Source organism: Aquarana catesbeiana, linkage group LG05, assembly GCF_042186555.1.
Source record: "Aquarana catesbeiana isolate 2022-GZ linkage group LG05, ASM4218655v1, whole genome shotgun sequence".
Taxonomy (NCBI): domain Eukaryota; kingdom Metazoa; phylum Chordata; class Amphibia; order Anura; family Ranidae; genus Aquarana; species Aquarana catesbeiana.
The window spans coordinates 217,603,339-217,622,775 of record NC_133328.1 but is presented as its reverse complement, the minus strand read 5'-3'; the positions used below and the strand labels follow the sequence as shown (position 1 = coordinate 217,622,775).

Sequence of the window (19,437 nt, the reverse complement as noted above, 5' to 3'; positions counted from 1 at the left end):
GTATCTGTATTCCCCAGGATCTGGCCAGAATTAGTCTGATGTCATCACAGGTGCCACAGGTGGAAGACGGGGTAAAGTATAAATCTAGCTTTTTTCTTTACAGGTACTTTTGTGAGCTATTAACATTAATGTACTTCATGGCAAGGTCCAATTTAAGTTGAATTAGCCTTTTTCAGTTTTAAAGCAATTTTATTACATAGAAAACAACTGGACACAAAAAAAAGAGGTTAAAAAAGTGAGGGAGAGAATAGAACAGGATATGCAGTAGAAAAAATATTATCATTCAGCAATATTGTCCATATATCGAATAAAATCAAACACAACAGTACATACATTACTCTGATTAAAGGAATGATTACATAATGGTATATTTCTGTAATAATGACCTTATTTTCTGGAATGATTCCATTAGGTCCATCAGTAGCATTATCTTAAAACTGAAATATTTATTATTTTTCTCTGCATTACTTACTTCTACTGCAGTAGTACAGATGGATTACGAATCCTTATTACAGTAAATAAAATTACCTGGATTTGGTTGTGACAAGTCAGTTTCAGAATCCCCAACCCCAGGAATTCTGTCATTTCGTCCACCAGTTTCTTCCTCTGGCCGCTCAGTTGCAATAGTCCTCTGAATATTTTGATACCTTAATTTAATATAGAAGACAATATGTCACAATGGTGCTCAAAATAGCACAGTACTGAAACTAGTTGCAATTCCCAGCAACAGAAGAGCTATCATACTTACCTCTCTGGCAAATCATACCTCCTACCTTCCCTCAATCTAGCATTGCAGCATCAGCATTCAAAACTTCCATAAGTGTCATATTCCCATGCCCCCTGCCACGTGGTGTGGCTCCATACTCTGAAAACGACATCACTTTAGGATACAGTGTCTACTGTATCATATCAACCTCCTTTTACAGATCCAGAGGAATTTGGTAACAATGTTTTCAGACTGGTGGAGCGTTGCTATCAGTTCTATCAAAGAAGGAGACAGGGTACAGCAGAACAGGTCTTAAAATAGACCTTCTCCCTTAAATAAATGTTATGTTGCCCTGCCTACTCCTCCACCCTATCTCACAGTTGGATATTAATGGTATTTTTCAACTAGGCGTGCATGCACAAAGACAGCAATTATGAAAGTCCCAAACTTTGCCATCTTTGCCGAAGGGCTCTGCCAAGCCCCGAAGGCTGGGAAGAGCCCTTTTTTGACATCTGCACAAGTACCATAATGGCGGTGCCTGAGGAGAAGTGGAGCAAAAGAACTGAAGTTCCTCTTTAAACCTATAATTCACTCTTATATTAACCTGTACAGTATATAAATAATTAAAACCTAATATATAACATAGCATATATATATGCTTGTGTGGCCACCAAGAAGATCTTTCATTTGCTTTTACCTATTTAGATTTTCTACGTTTTTGAAGCTGTATATAAACAGAAATTGCAATTATACAAACTATATTTAACCTTCCATGGCATGTTATAATACCAGAACATAGTAAGACACATAATTATTTGCCTTGACAGCATTAATCGCTATGTGACACCCTACCTGCATTTACACCTGAGCAGAGTGTATTCTTAGTGCTTTTGAAGCATTTCTGTTTTGTGTTTTACAAGCTTTGTGGAAGTATTTTTGCATGGGCATCAAGCTTTGGGCATTTGTTTCATTTCATTGCAAGAAATGCTAGTTCCATTTCTACCATGTTAGTAAATAAGATCCATCACATGAAAACAGTTAAAATATGAATTGTTCATTTTTGACAAACCAAGCTCAGTTTGGTGTGTTTTGCTAAAGAGGGTTTTTTTCTTGGGAGGGTGCATGTGATCAGCACATGGCCAATCAGTACTGTCCAGACAGAGGGTCAGGGGTCTTGCAGTCTCATAGGTCAGTCAGAAAACTTATCCTACAAGATTTAACCAGTGCTTGGCTGGACACTGATAGAAGTCACAAAACTGCTTTAACTGCTGATGAGAAAAGGTATTTAGCAGTTTATATTTACTAAAATAATAACATTTACATGTTCTGTGTACTGTGGGAGACCATATATAGTGTATGCAGGGTCCTGGGTTTAGTAACACTTTAAAAGGGTTACCAATTATTTCTGATGTTATGTTTCCTTTAATAAAATCTATACATTGCAGCACATACCTTCGGTTTAATTGCTCCATCTGCTGAATGGACCCAGATCTACTTAATCCATCTGGTGTTGCAGCTGTTGTCGGTCTCTGCCATGTCGTGGTGCGATTCACATGATCCACATAGAATACTCTTCCATGGCTATCAATACGAGCCTCCCAGTCTAGGTTTCACAATACAGAATTAAGGCAGGCGATAATTTCCAACAGTGACAAAACACAAACTTGTTTATTAAATAACATGACACATACAGTATCTCACAAAAGTGAGTACACCCCTCACATTTTTGTAAATATTTTATTATATCTTTTCATGTGACAACACTGAAGAAATTACACTTTGCTACAATGTAAAGTAGTGAGTGTACAGCTTGTATAATAGTGTAAATTTGCTGTCCCCTCAAAATAACTCAACACACAGCCATGAATGTCTAAACAGCTGGCAACAAAAGTGAGTAGAACCCCAAGTGAAAATGTCCAAATTGGGCCCAATTAGCCATTTTCCCTCCCCAGTGTCATGTGACTTGTTACTGTTACAAGGTATCAGGTGTGAATGGGGAGCAGGTGTGTTAAATTTGGTGTGATCGCTTTTACTCTCTATACAGCGGTTAAACAGGACAGGTTCCACTCAGAACAGGCCTTGCCATTGTCGACCAAAGAAGTTAAGTGCACGTGCTCAGCGTCATATCCAGAGGTTGTCTTTGGGAATAGACGTATGACAATGCTGCCAGCATTGCTGCAGAGGTTGAAGGGGTGGGGGGTCAGCCTGTCAGTGCTCAGACCAAATGTCACACTGCATCAAATTGGTCTGCATGGTTGTCGTCCTAGAAGGAAGCCTCTTCTAAAGATGATGCACAAGAAGGCCCGCAAATAGTTTGCTGAAGACAAGCATACTAAGGACATGGATTACTGGAACCATGTTCTGTGGTCTGATGAGACCAATAGACCGATAAACTTATTTGGTTCAGATGGTGACAAGCATGTGTGGCGGCAAGTCTTACCTACAGTCAAGCTTGGTGGTGGGAGTGTCATGGTCTGGAGCTGCATGAGTGCTATCGGCACTGGGGAGCTACAGTTAATTAAAGGAACCATGAATGCCAATATGTACTGTGACATACTAAAACAGAGCATGATCCATTCCCTTCGGATACTGGGCCGCAGGGCAGTATTCCAACATGATAACGACCCCAAACACACCTCCAAGATGACCACTGCCTTGCTAAAAAAGCTGAAGGTAAAGGTGATGGACTGGCCAAGCATGTCTCCAGACCTAAACCCTATTGAGCATCTGTGGGGCATCCTCAAACAGAAGGTGGAGAAGCGCAAGGTCTCTAACATCCACCAGCTACGTGATGTCATCATGGAGGAGTGGAAGAGGACTCCGGTGGCAACCTGTGAAGCTCTGGTGAACTCCATGCCCAAGAGGGTTAGTGCTGGAAAATAATGGCGGCCACACAAAATATTGACACTTTGGGCCCAATTTGGACATTTTCACTTAGGGGTGTACTCACTTTTGTGAGATACTATAAATGGCAATGGTTAGCACTGATAAAGATAACATTATTAGTAAAACTTCATGCATATACTGAACATTGTTTTTACAGATAAGGCCTTACTTGGTGGGAGTGGCTCATCAATGGTGGGGTAATGATGGTGATCTGTCCGGAGAGAGGGTAACTGACTAACAGGAGTGGCATTATGTGGCAAAGGACATTCACCTAGAGGATGGAAGAGGGGAATGCATAGGTACACGGGTTAATTATTATGTTTCCATTGTTGGCGATATCAATTCCATAAGCGCATATTTATCAAACTTTATCATAATTTAGATAAAAACAGTAATCTACAAAGAAAGTACATAAAAGGCTTTAACAAGTTCAAATCACTAGCAGCACTTTTCTGGCAGTAGTTTCCTTAAGAACTACCTGTGCCTAATTCAGGCAAGCATTTGAAAAGGACTATAAGAGAGTAGAGGGTCTATAGCTGGATTCATTTTGGGTACCTCGGTTGTCTGGTTTTGGAGGTCTGGTATGGTCTAGGCCTCCAACACTCGGTCAGGTGCTCAGTCCAAATCCTGTAAAATATCATACTTCATAATTCCTGATGAACAAGTCACCTCACCAGACCTCCATGACCAAACAACCGATGTACCCAAAATGAATTAATCTGTATATACAAAACTACGGATATACACTCACTATAGTGATGGGAATATTGCAACCCCTCTTATTAACTCGGGGATTGGTGGGGAAAGACCAGAATTTTGTGGTCCTTAGTTAATAGTATCTATATAGAAGTAGTTGCAATATTGCCATCTCTATAGTGAGTGTATATCTGTAATCTTGTATATACAGATTGATTCATTTTGGGTACCTCGGTTGTCTGGGTTGCTCCGGACCAGTTGATGTTATGACCCTGATATGATCTTTCATCCTGTCCACTCCCCTCTGGTGAGGTGAAGGCCTCCAATGCTCAGTCGGATGCTCAGTCCAACTAAAATATCATCTTTCATAATTCCTGATGAAGTGGGCACAATGACCCACTAAATGTGTTGATTTAGTTCTGGCCCTACCACATGATCAACATGCAAGATACTGTGATCAAAAGTGTTCAAGAGATATATAGAACATGTTGAAGTGTGTGGGTTATGAGGGTGTCATATGAATGACCATATATTTTTACATACTGTTTATACATTTAATTTGGTTTGTAAATAGATGTTGGTCTATATGTTGGTCTAGAGTCGCTTTATTAGGCCCCGTAGTGTAAACAAGCACTTTATTACTTTTTTTTTAATGTGGATATGATCATTTTTAACTAATGAATACAATTTTACAATGTGAAGATTAAAGTGCCAAGTTAGTATATTGGATTCAGCACCTGCTGTCTATTGTATCTTAGCGTTAGTATGGGCGTTGGACTTGCGTTAACAAGCTTTAGTATGGGTATTAGATTGGCATTTCACAAGCATTAATGACGAGTTAAAAATGCTTCCCAAATGCCCTATGGGCAGTTGTGAAGCGCTTGATGAGCGTTAAGCCTTAGGCTAATTTCGAACTGGCATTAAAAGCAGGTGTTTGAGAGGCGTTTAAAACACCCCTCAAACGCCTATGCACAAGATACAAGAGACAGCATAGTGTGCTGTTCACACTATCAAAACATGTGTTAGTGTTGCGTCGCTTCAAAATTGAAGTCTGGAGGCATTTGAAGCTTTTGAACGCCTCCCATTCAAGCCTATGGTAACGCTTCACAAATGCTCTGGCAGGCAGTTGTGGGGCGTTAAGATTAGCTAAATTCCTGTAATGGAATAGGCATTTATGGAGCAGTTTTAACGCACCTAAACGCTCATCGAACGCTTTAAAACTGCCCATAGGGTATTTGGAGAGCATTTTTAACTGATCATTAACGCTTGTAAAATGCCAGTCTAATGCCCATACTAAAGCTCATTAATGCGAGTCTAACGCGAATACTAACGCTATAGGAGCGTTTGTTAAACGTTAGAAATTTAGTCAAGTGTGAACAAGCCCTTAAAGTCTCAATAACCACAAAGTAACAATATGAGGAGAGCTTTCTGAATTTTTTTTTCTGTTTTACAGCTTCTGGTTTCAACACATTCTAAGCCATGGGCACAGAAGAAGCATGCAGCAAATTAAATTAGAGTGAAGATGGAGCCCCTGATCAGCCTGCCTTGCTGTTGTGGATAGGGTCTGCTGTAGACATCTAAAGGTATGATAGAGGGCCAGAAGCAGGCTGTACCCACTTGTTTACAGCATGTAAATGATCTGTGAATGAAGGAGAGAATCACGTCATTTATCAGACTGTCCCCCATTCATAGATTGTGTTACAAGCACTGACTTTGCAAAGCCCTTTTAACACTTAAAAAATACACAAGACATATTCTTTACTTGTTTTGCAGCCTGACTGCATAACAATATTAAAATACATGGCTTCATTTGGACTTTTAAAGGACAAGATAAATAAAATGATAAACAGTGGTGTAGTGGTTAGCACTTTCTCCTAGCAGCAAAAAGGGTCACTGGTTTGAATCCCGACCATGACACCATCTGCCTGGAGTTTGCATGTTCTCCCTGTGCCTGTGTGGGTTTCCTCCGGGTAATCCGGTTTCCTCCCACACTCTAAAGACATGCTGGTAGGTTAATCGGATCCTGTCTAAATTGGCCCTAGTATATGTATGAATGTGTGTTAGGGACCTTAGGTTGTAAGCTCGTTGAGGGTAGGGACTGATGTGACTGCACAATGTATATGTAAAGCGCTGCGTAAATTGATGGTGCTATATAAGTACCTGAAATAAATAAACATTTATACTCACCCATTACTTTGGTCTCCTTGTTATAACTACAGCTGACCCAGAGCTGACCCATCATGTGACCGCTAATTAGTCATATCTAAGTATATGCTCCCAACGGAGAGCCATGGCTGTCAGCCACAGAGATTACCCCCTGCCTCTTTACTCCTTTAGTGCTGGTTGGAGCTACAAGCCAGGGAGAGGGTGGGTGCGGTTGGCTTTGGCTCTCAGTTGTGCACAAAGAGGCAGAGCCAAATGTTAGGCAGCCACAGTGGATCCTGACAATATTGTTGTGATCCTTCTTGACCACAGCGCGGCTCTGCCCCTTCAACAGATAGTGAGCATGACCTAGGGTGACAGCAGAGTTAGCTTACTTTGGGTTAGTAAATGTACGCTTGTGATACAAAATAAGTCTATAGCCAAAAAAGTATTGGCCTAACATCTCTTTTGAGGACAAATTTATACATATACTACATTGCTTTTTTTTATATCATAAATGGAAACGTATTGTTATTTATGAAAACTATATCAAAGTCAAATGAAGCAAGAGTGGACCTGTTGATCACAGCAACCAGTCAGACTTAATCTTATATTCTTTAAGAAAATGAAATAAATTATTTTAGTGTTTGCCTGGGCAACATTTCCACTTTAGCTCAAAACTTAAATACATCTTAGCATACAAGCACGAGTTTTGCATTTGTTTCTTGTATGAAATTATCAACATACCCAGTATATTTACCTACAGTTACCAATTTCACCAAACTTTCAAAATGATTGACATGACATCAGTGACATCACTATACTCTAAATATTACTAATGTTTTTGCAAATTTGACTTTACTACTCAACAAAAATGTTATAATTTACAAAGTATCTTACATACACGTATGTCACTTGTGAAATATAATAGATAACCTTAATATTTAATATGATATTTATTGATGATTCCATTGAAGATACTTCAATCTAACCTTCTCTCCTACTGCTTGGCCCTGCAACTGGAGATTCAGGGGCACCAGAAGTCCTCTCTGAAGTAATACTCTGACTAGATAGATCATCAGACCATTGAATTGAGCCATCACCATGTTCCCGGTCAGGCTCTGGGCTTTGATTAGAATCAGGCATGGATTCAAATGCGCTATTTTCCTCCTCATCATCATCTTGAGAGGAGAAAACAGTACTTTCAGATATCCTGGCACTGTCCACAGAAGAGAAACGTGTGTGGCTCGAAAAACGGTTGTGACTATCATAGCAGGACGGACTATAACAAGAGGTACTATAGCAAGAGGTGCTATAACAGGAAGTGCTATAGCATGAGGTGTCACAAGTGTCACAGTCATGGTCCCCATGAACCCTTGGACTAGAGTCACTTTCGCTTTCAGTCCTAGGGTGTTCTTCATCTACACAGAGATGGTTACAAACAGGAAGGTGATCAGAAGAAATATCATGGGGTAAAGTACTTCTACTGTTTTCTAGGTCATCACCTTCATCGGCTACAATGTCAATAGAAGGATCAGCTGCCACGGTTTCTGTTTCGCTCACGATGTCCTTCTCGGATGCCTCTTTCACTGTTGACTCTTCATCAATATCTGCACTGTTTTGATCATCTTCTTCTTCTTCTTCTTCTTCTCCATCTCTGACCATCTGAGCAGAAGGCAGACTATGTAACAAGTTGTGAATCCTTATGTAGTGTGTGCGAGGTGTTTCAGGTTCTCCACAAGCTGAAGCAATAACTGTTTCCAGCTCAGACACAGGTAGAGAACATGGTCTGTTTTTTCTTTTTACTGTATTTCTGAGTTTTGGCTCACTGTCCTGCTGCTGACTGCTGTCGTGTGACTCTTCTCCATGTTTCTCTTGATTTTTGTCTGTTTCCGCTGGCAAGCTAGCTTCCTCTGCATGTATTACACCAGTGCTCTCTTCTTCATTATCAACCCTGGAATCAGCAGAACTCTCTACTTTGGTATCAGACTCAATAGATAATGCTGGTTCCTGCTCAGGATCTGGAACACTCACTTCAGAGGGGTCATTTTCTTTTTCTGTTGCACTGGCTACAAGAACTTCAGCACATGTACTTGTGATTGGTGTCCTATGTAAACTATGTTGACTAATTGATCTGCTGTCGATGGCTGAGTGCTTATCATGACCACTTCTAGAAATGCAATCATTTGGCAATTCTGATGTTGGATTTTCAGTGGCAACTGATGTCCTTCGCTGGGGCTCATTAGAGAGAACTTCCACTGGGTGGCGCAGTGGACTTTCATTCGGAACTGGGTCAGGATCTGCAGTGATCGAAATATCTTCATCATCTGAAGTATAAATTGTGAATCCAGAATTAAAAAAATAAATAAAATACAAAGCACAATACAATATTTTAGGATCACAGCAGAAGCATTTAATAACAGTACAAACTGCGGCATTAATTAAACCCATTATTGATTTCTATGACCTAATACACATCATTATTCATTATACAACCTCAGTAAAAACACTAACTGGTCTCCAGAAAAAAGCTATAAAGAAAGAACATATTAATTAGTATCATGTCACCCATGCATCATTGAAGCTGAAACTTTTCATTTTAAAACACATAATACCTACTGCTGCTTGATGTTGGTGCTGAATAGTTGCAAGCTCTGTGTTTTTGTTCATAGAATTCCAAAGACATGCTGTTAGGTTTATTGGCTTCTGTCCAAAAAAAAAATTGGCCCTGGTGTATGGGTGTGAGTTGGGGACCTTAGATTGCAGACCCCTTGGGGACATGTGTGGAGCACTGCATAGATTGATGGTGCTACATGGGTACCCTAAATATATAAAAAAATATAGTGGATGGGCATCTGGATGGGATGCATTGTGCAGGGATGGGGACAATTGTGGGTGCTCACTCAGGTTGAACTGGATGGACTGGTGTCTTTATTCAATCTTACTAACTATGACTATAACTAATTGGGTTATGATCAAAGCCTAGGTGTCAAGCGCTCACTTAGAGGTTAAGCTTATGGGGAAGGAGTTTAGATTTTAAGGGAGACAGGAGGTAACCTTGCACCTGCACTTTGCTCTGGTATCTTTCAGCACCAAAAGGTTGGCTCTCAGCATAGTAAACTTAACATCTTGGGGGAAATTCATGACAACTGTCTAAGCGGTAAACTTTGTCTCAACTGGGGCATAGCCATTCAGCTTTTAAATCTTAATTTTCTAAGCTGAGTGCAAAGAATGAATGTTACAAACTGATTGGTTGCTATTGGCAAGGGCACCAGTTGAGCTAGAACTTGTCTCAGACACTTTTTTATTAAGTTAAGTTTAATTAGGAAAGGTTAAAGTTGCCAGGAGGGTTAATGGAAGGATTACAGAAAAATGTGAGGGGGACAATATGGTAAGGCAGCACTTTCTACACCAAAAATTAGCGGCTACGATCTGGCAATGAAAACTAACATAGCAGGTGTCAAGGATTCATTTAGGAAATTAAATGTTAGTGTTAGAGGAAAGGTCACCTGTAAGAGGGGAGGTTAACTATTAAAGGCTCAACCAAGGAATGGTAAGATTTGGAGGCTCTTGAGGTTAGACATAATTTGTAATTTCTTCTGTCCATGGGGAGCTCTGATATTTCACTTTTTTTAGTGGAAAACCCACTACACCTATCTTTTATGGCAAACAATAACTTTCCTTTAATATATTTATATTATATATCACCTTGGTTTTTACTGAAAGTTTACACAACGGGAAAGTGACAAGCTGGCTGCTTTTGTGGGTAATCAGGAACCTTCGGGTGTGGTTTTAGCTTCTCTGGAGAACACCCTAGTAGTACATGGTCTACTCTGCTCTATGCAGGATTTTGCCAGCACAGCTTATATTATTTCTATATATTCACACTTTTTCAGTTTCTGCACATTCCTATTAGTCACTGAGGCCCTTATTTTTTTTTCTTTTAGAAAATAGGATGGCACGGGTAGTGAAGTTATGCAAACTCTGGCCACAATTTTTTTGTTGTCTATTCAAATTAAGGCTACTGGCGCACTTTCCGAAAAGGCTGAAAATGCATGCAGACACTAGGAGATGAATGTAAAAAGCAGTCAGCTAACCATGCCTAAAAGTAAAAGTTTGCTTTAAACTTTTGATAATATTTCAGATATATCAGTGCATGATTTTAATTTCATATACATTTATCTAAATATTATTTATCTATGCATTAGATAACTTCTAAGATAATTGAGAGAGACTGTACCAGGATGTATAGAAGATGTTATTTCAAATCGAAATTGCAGTTGTCCGCTAACATGATCCGTTGGCAGCCGGCGTCCTAAGGTGTAGCTAACAACACGATCCCTAGAAGATAAAGGCAAGCACAAATATTACATATTATACCCTTTTCTCTTTCTTTTTCAAACAAGTGATATACACTATGTATTGTGACACCTGCCTTTACACGCACATGAACTTTAATAGCATCCCAGTCTTAGTCTGTAGGGTTTAATATTCAGTTGGACCACCCTTTGCAGCTATAACAGCTTCAACTCTTCTGGGAAGGCTGTCCACAAGGTTTAGGAGGGTGTCTATGGGAATGTTTGACCATTCTTCCAGAAGCGTATTTGTGAGGTCAGGCACTGATGTTGGATGAGAAGGCCTGGCTCGCAGTCTCTGCTCTAATTCATCCCAAAGGTGTTCTATCGGGTTGAGGTCAGGACTCTGTGCAGGCCAGTCAAGTTCCTCCACCCAAAACTCGCTCATCCATGTCTTTATGGACCATTGCTGTGACCTAACTACTCTGATGGTTCCATCAATTTCTAACCATATGGTAAAAAAAAAAAACAACAACAAATAACAGGAATGGAAGTGACGAAACACATCCAGCAATAAAAACCTAATCCTTCCCCACTTTATTAAGATGCTTTTTTTTGTAGCTGTGCTGGTTCCCATTGGAGAGATATCCCATTTCTTCCCAAATGCAGACTAGTGTTTTGTAACATAATTTTAGAACCATTACATTCAATAATTGTAAAGCCACAATATAAATGTGTGTAGTTCACACAGATCATAATACTCACCCAATTGCATGTCTTTCCAAAAGCCGTTGAACTGGCATTGAGAGCTTGCCCAAAAATCGTTTGATAATTGGTCGACTCTTTGCAAACTTATCCTTTACTTCAATTTCCAAGACATCAGTTGGAAGAGATACAAAGCTGAACAACTGCAGAAATATTATGCAATGATGTATTACTAGAGTTCAAAATGTTATGCTACTATTGACAAATTATTTTAAGATAAAAACAGATTAATTCTGACCTCTTCTAAAAAAAAAAAAATACACAGAGGATTATTGCCTCCTTAATGCAAGACTTACTTATCATAACCCGACATTGTGAAGCCCTTCTTTATGGAATTTTAGACTGTATCTATATTATACACTAGCAATTTTGGATGGAAAGATTCCAGTGGGGCACACAGAAATACTCAGCATGGCGATGCCCTCTCTTAAAAGAGTAACAGTGTTTGATTTGTGATCAAAATAAAGACATGTAAGACATGAATAAGAAAGAGTTACTATAATCCTCTGTGCACTGAAAAACAAAAAATAACATAGTATGCTGCTTGGGTACAGCTTAGCTTTAAACATATCATTTTATTTAGGTGTAGTCTTGTGGTGTGAAAGGAAGTAATATTACAAATTATTTTCTAATAACTCTCTCTCTCTCTCTCTCTCTCTCTCTCTCTCTCTCTCTCTCTCTCTATATATATATATATATATATATATATATATATATATATATATATACACATACATACACAGTGCCTTGAGAAAGTATTCATACCCCTTGAAATGTTCCACATTTTGTCATGTTACAACCAAAAACAGAAATGTATTTTATTAGGATTTTATGTGATAAATCAACACAGTGGCACATAATTGTGAAGTGGAAGGAAAATAATAAATGGTTTTCAACATTTTTTACAAATAAATATGTGAAAAGTGTGGCGTGCATTTGTATTCAGCCCCCTTTACTCTAATAACCCTAACTAAAATCTAGTGGAACCAATTGCCTTCAGAAGTCACCTAATTAGTAAAAAGAGTCCACCTGTGTGTAATTTAATCTCAGCATACAGCTGTTCTGTGAAACTTGCAGAGGTTTGTTAGAAAACCTTAGTGAACAAACAGCACCATGAAGGCCAAGGAACACACCAGACAGGTAGGGGATAAAGCTGTGGAGAAGTTTAAAGCAGGGTTAGGTTATAAAGAAATATCCCAAGCTTTGCCAAGCTTGGCAAGGAGAGCATTAATCAGAGAAGCAGCCAAGGGGCCCATAGTAACTCTGGAGGAGCTGTAGAGATCCACAGCTCAGGTGGGAGAATCTGTCCAAGGACAACTATTATGCCCCGTACACACGGTCGGATTTTCCGATGGAAAATGTCCGATCGGAGCGTGTTGTCGTAAATTACGACCGTGTGTGGGCTCCATCGGACATTTTCCATCGGAATTTCCGACACACAAAGTTTGAGAGCAGGATATAAAATTTTCCGACAACAAAATCCGTTGTCGGAAATTCCGATCGTGTGTACACAAATCCGACGGACAAAGTGCCACGCATGCTCAGAATAAATAAAGAGATGAAAGCTATTGGCCACTGCCCCGTTTATAGTCCCGACGTACGTGTTTTACGCCACCGCGTTTAGAACGATCGGATTTTCCGACAACTTTGTGTGACCGTGTGTATGCAAGACAAGTTTGAGCCAACATCCGTCGGAAAAAATCCTAGGACTTTGTTGTCGGAATGTCCGAACAAAGTCCGACCGTGTCTACGGGGCATTAGTCTTGCACTCCACAAATCTGGCCTTTATGGAAGAGTGGCAAGAAGCAAGTCATTGTTGAAAGAAAGGCATAAGAAGTCCTATTTGCAGTTTGTGAGAAGCTATGTAGGGGACACAGCAAACATGTGGAAGAAGGTGCTCTGGTCAGATGAGACCAAAATTGAACTTTAGATGTGCAAAGCTGGTAGAGACATCCCCAAAAGTCTTGCAGCTGTAATTGCAGCGAAAGGAGGTTCTACAAAGTATTGATTCAGGGGGGCTGAATACAAATGCACGTCACACTTTTCACATATTTATTTGTAAAAAATGTTGAAAACAATTTATCATTTCCCTTCCACTTCACACTTATGTGCCACTTTGTGTTGGTCTATCACATAAAATCCCAAATGAATAACATTTACATTTTTGTTTGTAACATGACAAAATGTGGAAAATTTCAAGGGGTATAAATACTTTTTCAAGGCACTGTGTGTATATATATATATATATATATATATATATATATATATATATATATATATGTTATGGCAGACCAGCTCATGTGCTCTGATTGAACTCTGCCCTGGAAAACATGGTTAGAACAATCAACACCCTTATCCTGAATACCAAACACAAGCACAGAAATTGTTGTACAGGATACTGTATTGCAAGGTTTTAGCCACCAGGTACAGGTGCAACAATAAAGAACTTCCAAGCAATCCTTCAATATATACAGCTCATTGGCAAAATTATTCAATCAATGCTAGAAATAGCTGATGTCTACTATTATTGTGTGCACTGTCCTATATATAGAGGGAGAGGCTGGCACAAACTGGAAGACTCTGGCTTCCCACAGCGTAAAGCATATGTAAACCCAATAATTTTTTTAATTCTATATTGAAGCTGTGCTCATCTGCAGGGCTCCTATCCTTTCTCCATTTTCTCTCAGGCATTGCTGAGAGTAGCAGAAGCCATGGCTCCTGCCACTGTCAGTCAAATCTTGTGAGGAGGGAGCATGGGACGAGTCACACAGTGTGTCAATTGACGCACAGAGCCCTGCTCAGGAGCGAGGCTACACTTATGCCACAATAGAAAGTGGCTATCTATGGTGCATACGCAGAAAAGGAGGAGCCTGGAGTGCTGGCCGGGGAACCCCATAAGAGAAGGTTCAGGGTTGCTGTGTCCAAAACCATTGCCCAGAGCAACAGGAGGTAAGTAAAACATGTTTATTATTTGGGAAAATAAAAACTAACTTGACGATCACTTTAAGTTCTGAGTTCTATATTTCAAGTTTAGTATTCCATGTTTCAAATTCCATGTTCCAAGGTCTATGTTTGGCGTTCGATGTTCCATATCCCATGTTTCATATTCAAAGTTCCATGTTCTGAATTACATTTAGCATACTCCATGGTCCATAATCCATATTCTGAGTTGCATATTCCGAGCTCCTTGTTCTGTGTTCTACATTCTGAGTTTCAGTTCCATGATCTAATTTCCACTTTTCACATTCCAAGTTCTATATTCCAAGATTGGCATTAGAAGTTTCGAAATCCATGTTTTATATTTGGAGTTCCATTGTTTATAGTCCAATTTTCTTATTCTGAATATCATATACAGAGTTCCGTATTCAATTTTCCACATTCCAAGTTCCATTCTTGAAATTCCATACAAATTCGAAGTCTTGAGTTCCATGTTTTAAATTCCATATTCCAAATTTAAAGTTCTGAAGTTGATATTCCATGTCCTATGTTTGGTGCTCCATGTTCCATATTCTGAGTTCTACGCACCCTATTCTGAGTTCCTTGTTCTTGCCTTATTTTAAATTTCATATACAGACTTCCAAATTTCACATTCAATGTTCTGTTAACGATATTCCATATTCTGGATTCCATGTTCCATTGTCTACATACCAAGTTCCTTGTTCCATTTTCTGAGTTCCATGTTCCACATTCCAAGTTCCATATTCTGAGTTACATGTTTTGTATACCAAGTTCCATATATCCAGTTCCATGTTTTTAACTCCATATTCCATTTTCAAAATTTTCTATATTTCTTGTTCCAAAAAATATTTTTCAGTTCAATATTCCAAGTTCTAAATTTCATGTTTCAAGATCTATGTTCAAAGTTCAATATTCCAAGTTCCATGTTCCATATTTTGATATCCATGTTCCATGTTCTGAGTTGCATGGAACTCAAACCATGGAAAATGGAACTGGGAATATGGTAAATGGAACTTGGAACACTGAACTCTGAACATAGAATAGGAACTTGGAATATAGCATGCAGAACCTGGAATATGAAACATGGAATTCAGAATTTGGATCTTGATATATGCAACAAGGAACTCAAAATATGGACCATAGAACATGGAACAGGGATTATGGAAATCTGAACTTGGAACTTAAAATATGGAACATGGAATACAGAACTGTGAATTTTGAAATTTTGATGTCTATGTTCCATATAATTATTTAAATAGTAAGTATGTAAGTAAGTAAGTTATTGACTTTTTAACATATTTGAACAAACATTAGATCTTCATTTAACCACTTCAGCTGCAGAAGGTTTTACCCCCTTCATAACCAGGCCATTTTTTGCTATTTAGCACTGAGCTACTTTAACTGGTAATTGCGGATTCATGCAACGCTGTACATGAAAAAATGTATGTTGTATTTTTCACACAAAAAGGGCTTTCTTTTGGTGGTATTTGATGGATTTTTAGTTTTTATTATCTAAACAGAAAAAGGCTGACAATTTTTTACTTATTGCTATAAAACATATCCAATAAAAATATTTTTTTAATTAAATGTCTTCATTAATATAGACCAAAATGTATTCTGCTACATGTCTTTGGTATAAAAAAAAACCCAATAAGTGTATATTGATTAGTTTGCGGGAAAGTTATAACATCTACTAACAATGATGTATATACTGGATTTTTTATTATTTTTTTTTCTATACTACCAATGGCGGTGATCAGTGACTTATAGTGGGACTGATAGTGTGGCAGGCAATCCGACACTAATTGACACTAGGGGGGAACTGACTAACTGCCACTGACATCTCCAGTGATGCTAATACAGTGATCAGTGATAATACTATACACTGTCACTGTACTAATGTCACTAGCTGGGAAGGGGTTAACATCTTGGGTAACCAAGGGGTTAAATGTGTGCCTAACAAGTGTTAATGTGTGCTGCTTTTTACTAAATATCTCTTTGTTTCTTATCCCTGCTTTGTAGGGAGATGAAACAGAAAGACTGATCCCTCTATACAGAGTCCTGTGTTGAATCATTGGCTGGGACCTGCTGACAAACTCCCGATGTGTACAATCACAGCGGGAGTAGGCTGGCGAGGGCACACATGTGTGCCTTGTGCCTGGAAACAAGCAGCAGCGTACAGGTACGTCACTGTTCTATCAATGGGTCCGCGCTTCAGACTTTTAAAACACTGCTGCCCCCCTATGTAAGTAGGGAACACCTCAGTGATACCCCGAAAGGTTAAAAACAGAATATAGGGGATGGCGCTGTGTAAAGTGTGAGTGTTTAAAGTGCCAAGTGCTGTGGTGCGTAGTATAATCCTACCTCAATACCCGAAAAATAAAAGATATATAATCAATATAAATAAATTAAAAATAGTAAGTTGACCAAGAATTAACCAATATTGTGTGATATATCCTTAATGGAATTGCAAGTAATTAGAATCCTGTACATTAAACAAAATCAATCCTTAAAAAATGTGAAATTAAAAAATAGTGAATATAAATTGGTTTTCAGACCACGGTGCAACCCACACAGTGCAATAATGTGCAAATATCTATGAAAATTGAAAACAATCTAATATATAGAGATGTGTATATGAAAAAATTAATTCATTACAAAAATAAAAAATATTCAAAAAAAATTTTTTATATATCTAGTCCCAACTGCTGTATAGTGCAAAAAGTTCAAAATAGTGATACAATTGCAGTGTAATAAATTGTGTAGCGTTTTCCCCGACGATTATTCTTTAACAATGGAGATCCATGCAATAATTTTTGGCAATTTCCCCCAATGTGATTGCACTCACCGGAGCTCCCTGCCCCTGCAGGGGTATGAGCGTGTGATGTTGTCAATGAGTAGTCTCAGAACTGCCTGAGGAGGTTCTGAGACTACTCATTGACTCAATATATGACCCCTTCACAGAGTGGAAGCAACTCCTTTAGAATGTGTTCAATGAATGTGACAACCTGGCAGTGGATGCCTGGCTGGGATCTGTGCTACAGCAAAGGGCAGTGAGTCCTCCCTCCCTTCTCAACAAGTGGTTCTCCTGGATTGGGCTAAGTGGAAGAATACTGGCACCAGTGAGATCGGGGCGATTAAAGGCTGAGGAGTAACATCACACGCTCATACCCCTGCAGGGGCAGGGAGCTCCGGTGAGTGCAATCACATTGGGGGAAATTGCCAAAAATTATTGCATGGATCTCCATTGTTAAAGAATAATCGTCGGGGAAAACGCTACACAATTTATTACACTGCAATTGTATCATTATTTTGAACTTTTTGCACTATACAGCAGTTGGGACTAGATATATAAAAAATTTTTTTTGAATATTGTTTGTTTTTTTGAATATTTTTTATTTTTGTAATGAATTAATTTTTTCATATACACATCTCTATATATTAGATTGTTTTCAATTTTCATAGATATTTGCACATTATTGCACTGTGTGGGTTGCACCGTGGTCTGACAATCAATTTATATTCGCTATTTTTTAATTTCACATTTTTTAAGGATTGATTTTGTTTAATGTACAGGATTCTAGGTATGTCACTGTGCCTGTACGGGTCGCCCGTTCGCAGGACATTGCGGGTGGGCGGTCTGTAAGCAATTACACAGTGCCTACAAATAAAGGTGATATTATTGATTAAATGACACATAACACTGATATGGTGTAATCATTCTCATAATCTAAATTCAGATTTGTCCCATGGAAATGTATGTTAAACTCATCACATTAACCACCACCATGAAATTAGAATCAGATTATCCAGATTAGTTGGTTTGAACCACTTTTGGGAGTTTGCAGGTAGAACCTGTTTTATTTAAACTTCAGATATCTGGGGTCTGGGGTTCTCTTAACTGTTGATATGTGTGGTGAAAATTACCACTTTAACACAGGGCACTTTCACCCCCTTCCTGCCTAGGCCAATTTTCTGCTTTCAGCATTGTCGCACTTTGAATGACAATTGCGTGGCCATGCAGCACTGTACCCATATGAAATTTTTAACATTTTTTTCACACAAGTAGAGCTTTCTTTTGGTGGTATTTAATCATCACTTGCGGTTTTTATTTTTGACAAATAAAAAAAGCTAGCATGATCCGAGGTGTGTTCTGGGAGGATGTCATATGACATCCACCCGGAAAGATGAATTTCCTGCCTGGGCCTATTGTCAAATGGTTAAGAGAGCTCTATAAGACACTCAGAAATAAGCTGCATACCTGACCCCTGACCAGGGTTTTAAAAGGCCACTATATTTTTTATCAATCATTCCACTATAAGGAGTACAGTACAGGTGGTGTAGATTTCAAATTATTACTAATTTGCCCAGTAAATACAGCCCAAGAATTGCATGTTTGATTTTAAAAGTAGCCTTCTAAATTGCTGTGTGCTGTGGACTGATGAACCAAAGAGATTTTTTAATTTTTTTTGGCAACAGTCACAGTAAACATTTTTGGTGCAAATGGAAGACATCTCAGAACCTTGTACAAACAGGTGAGACATGGCGATGGCATTGCTATGGTTTTGGGTTGCTTTGGTGCTTCAGGGCCTGGGCAGCTTGCAGTCTTTAAGTTATCTATGAATTCTGCAACAGTTTGAAGTATGCTTCAAAGAACTGTCTGAAATTTAAAGTTGAACTGGAAATGATAATTATTTGAAGCACACTAGCAAATACGCCAAGGAATAGTTCAAAAAGAATAAATTGTGTTAAAGACTGGCCTAGTCAAAGCCCTGATATAAATCAAATTAAAATGTTGTAGAATGATTTAAAACAGGCAGGCCATGCAAGGAAGCCCTCAAACATCTTACTACTGAAAAAATTGTGCATGGAGCAGTGGTCGAAAATGTTATCAAGTGTTCATAAGTATCTTTCAGCAAGATTGGGGATTCCCAGCATTTTCAGGATCTTGCCTAGCCACCGTGGGCAGAACCTGGGGGCAACATAAGT

General features: G+C 38.8%; 1 protein-coding gene across 3 annotated transcripts in view; it reads right to left on the bottom strand.

The window, feature by feature from the left end:
- The window catches only part of HECW1 (HECT, C2 and WW domain containing E3 ubiquitin protein ligase 1), a 415,705-nt gene that overhangs the window by 87,668 nt on the left and 308,600 nt on the right, over nucleotides 1-19,437 (bottom strand). For 2 of the 3 annotated variants that reach the window (XM_073630548.1, XM_073630547.1), the window contains 6 exons: nucleotides 11,491-11,633; nucleotides 10,671-10,771; nucleotides 7,423-8,757; nucleotides 3,762-3,863; nucleotides 2,159-2,309; nucleotides 529-647 (listed from right to left, as the gene is read on the bottom strand). In XM_073630548.1, the coding sequence (XP_073486649.1) occupies nucleotides 529-647; nucleotides 2,159-2,309; nucleotides 3,762-3,863; nucleotides 7,423-8,757; nucleotides 10,671-10,771; nucleotides 11,491-11,633 (1,951 nt within the window). The remainder of the gene's footprint in view (nucleotides 1-528; nucleotides 648-2,158; nucleotides 2,310-3,761; nucleotides 3,864-7,422; nucleotides 8,758-10,670; nucleotides 10,772-11,490; nucleotides 11,634-19,437) is intronic. The other variant, XM_073630550.1, reaches the window with a different exon arrangement.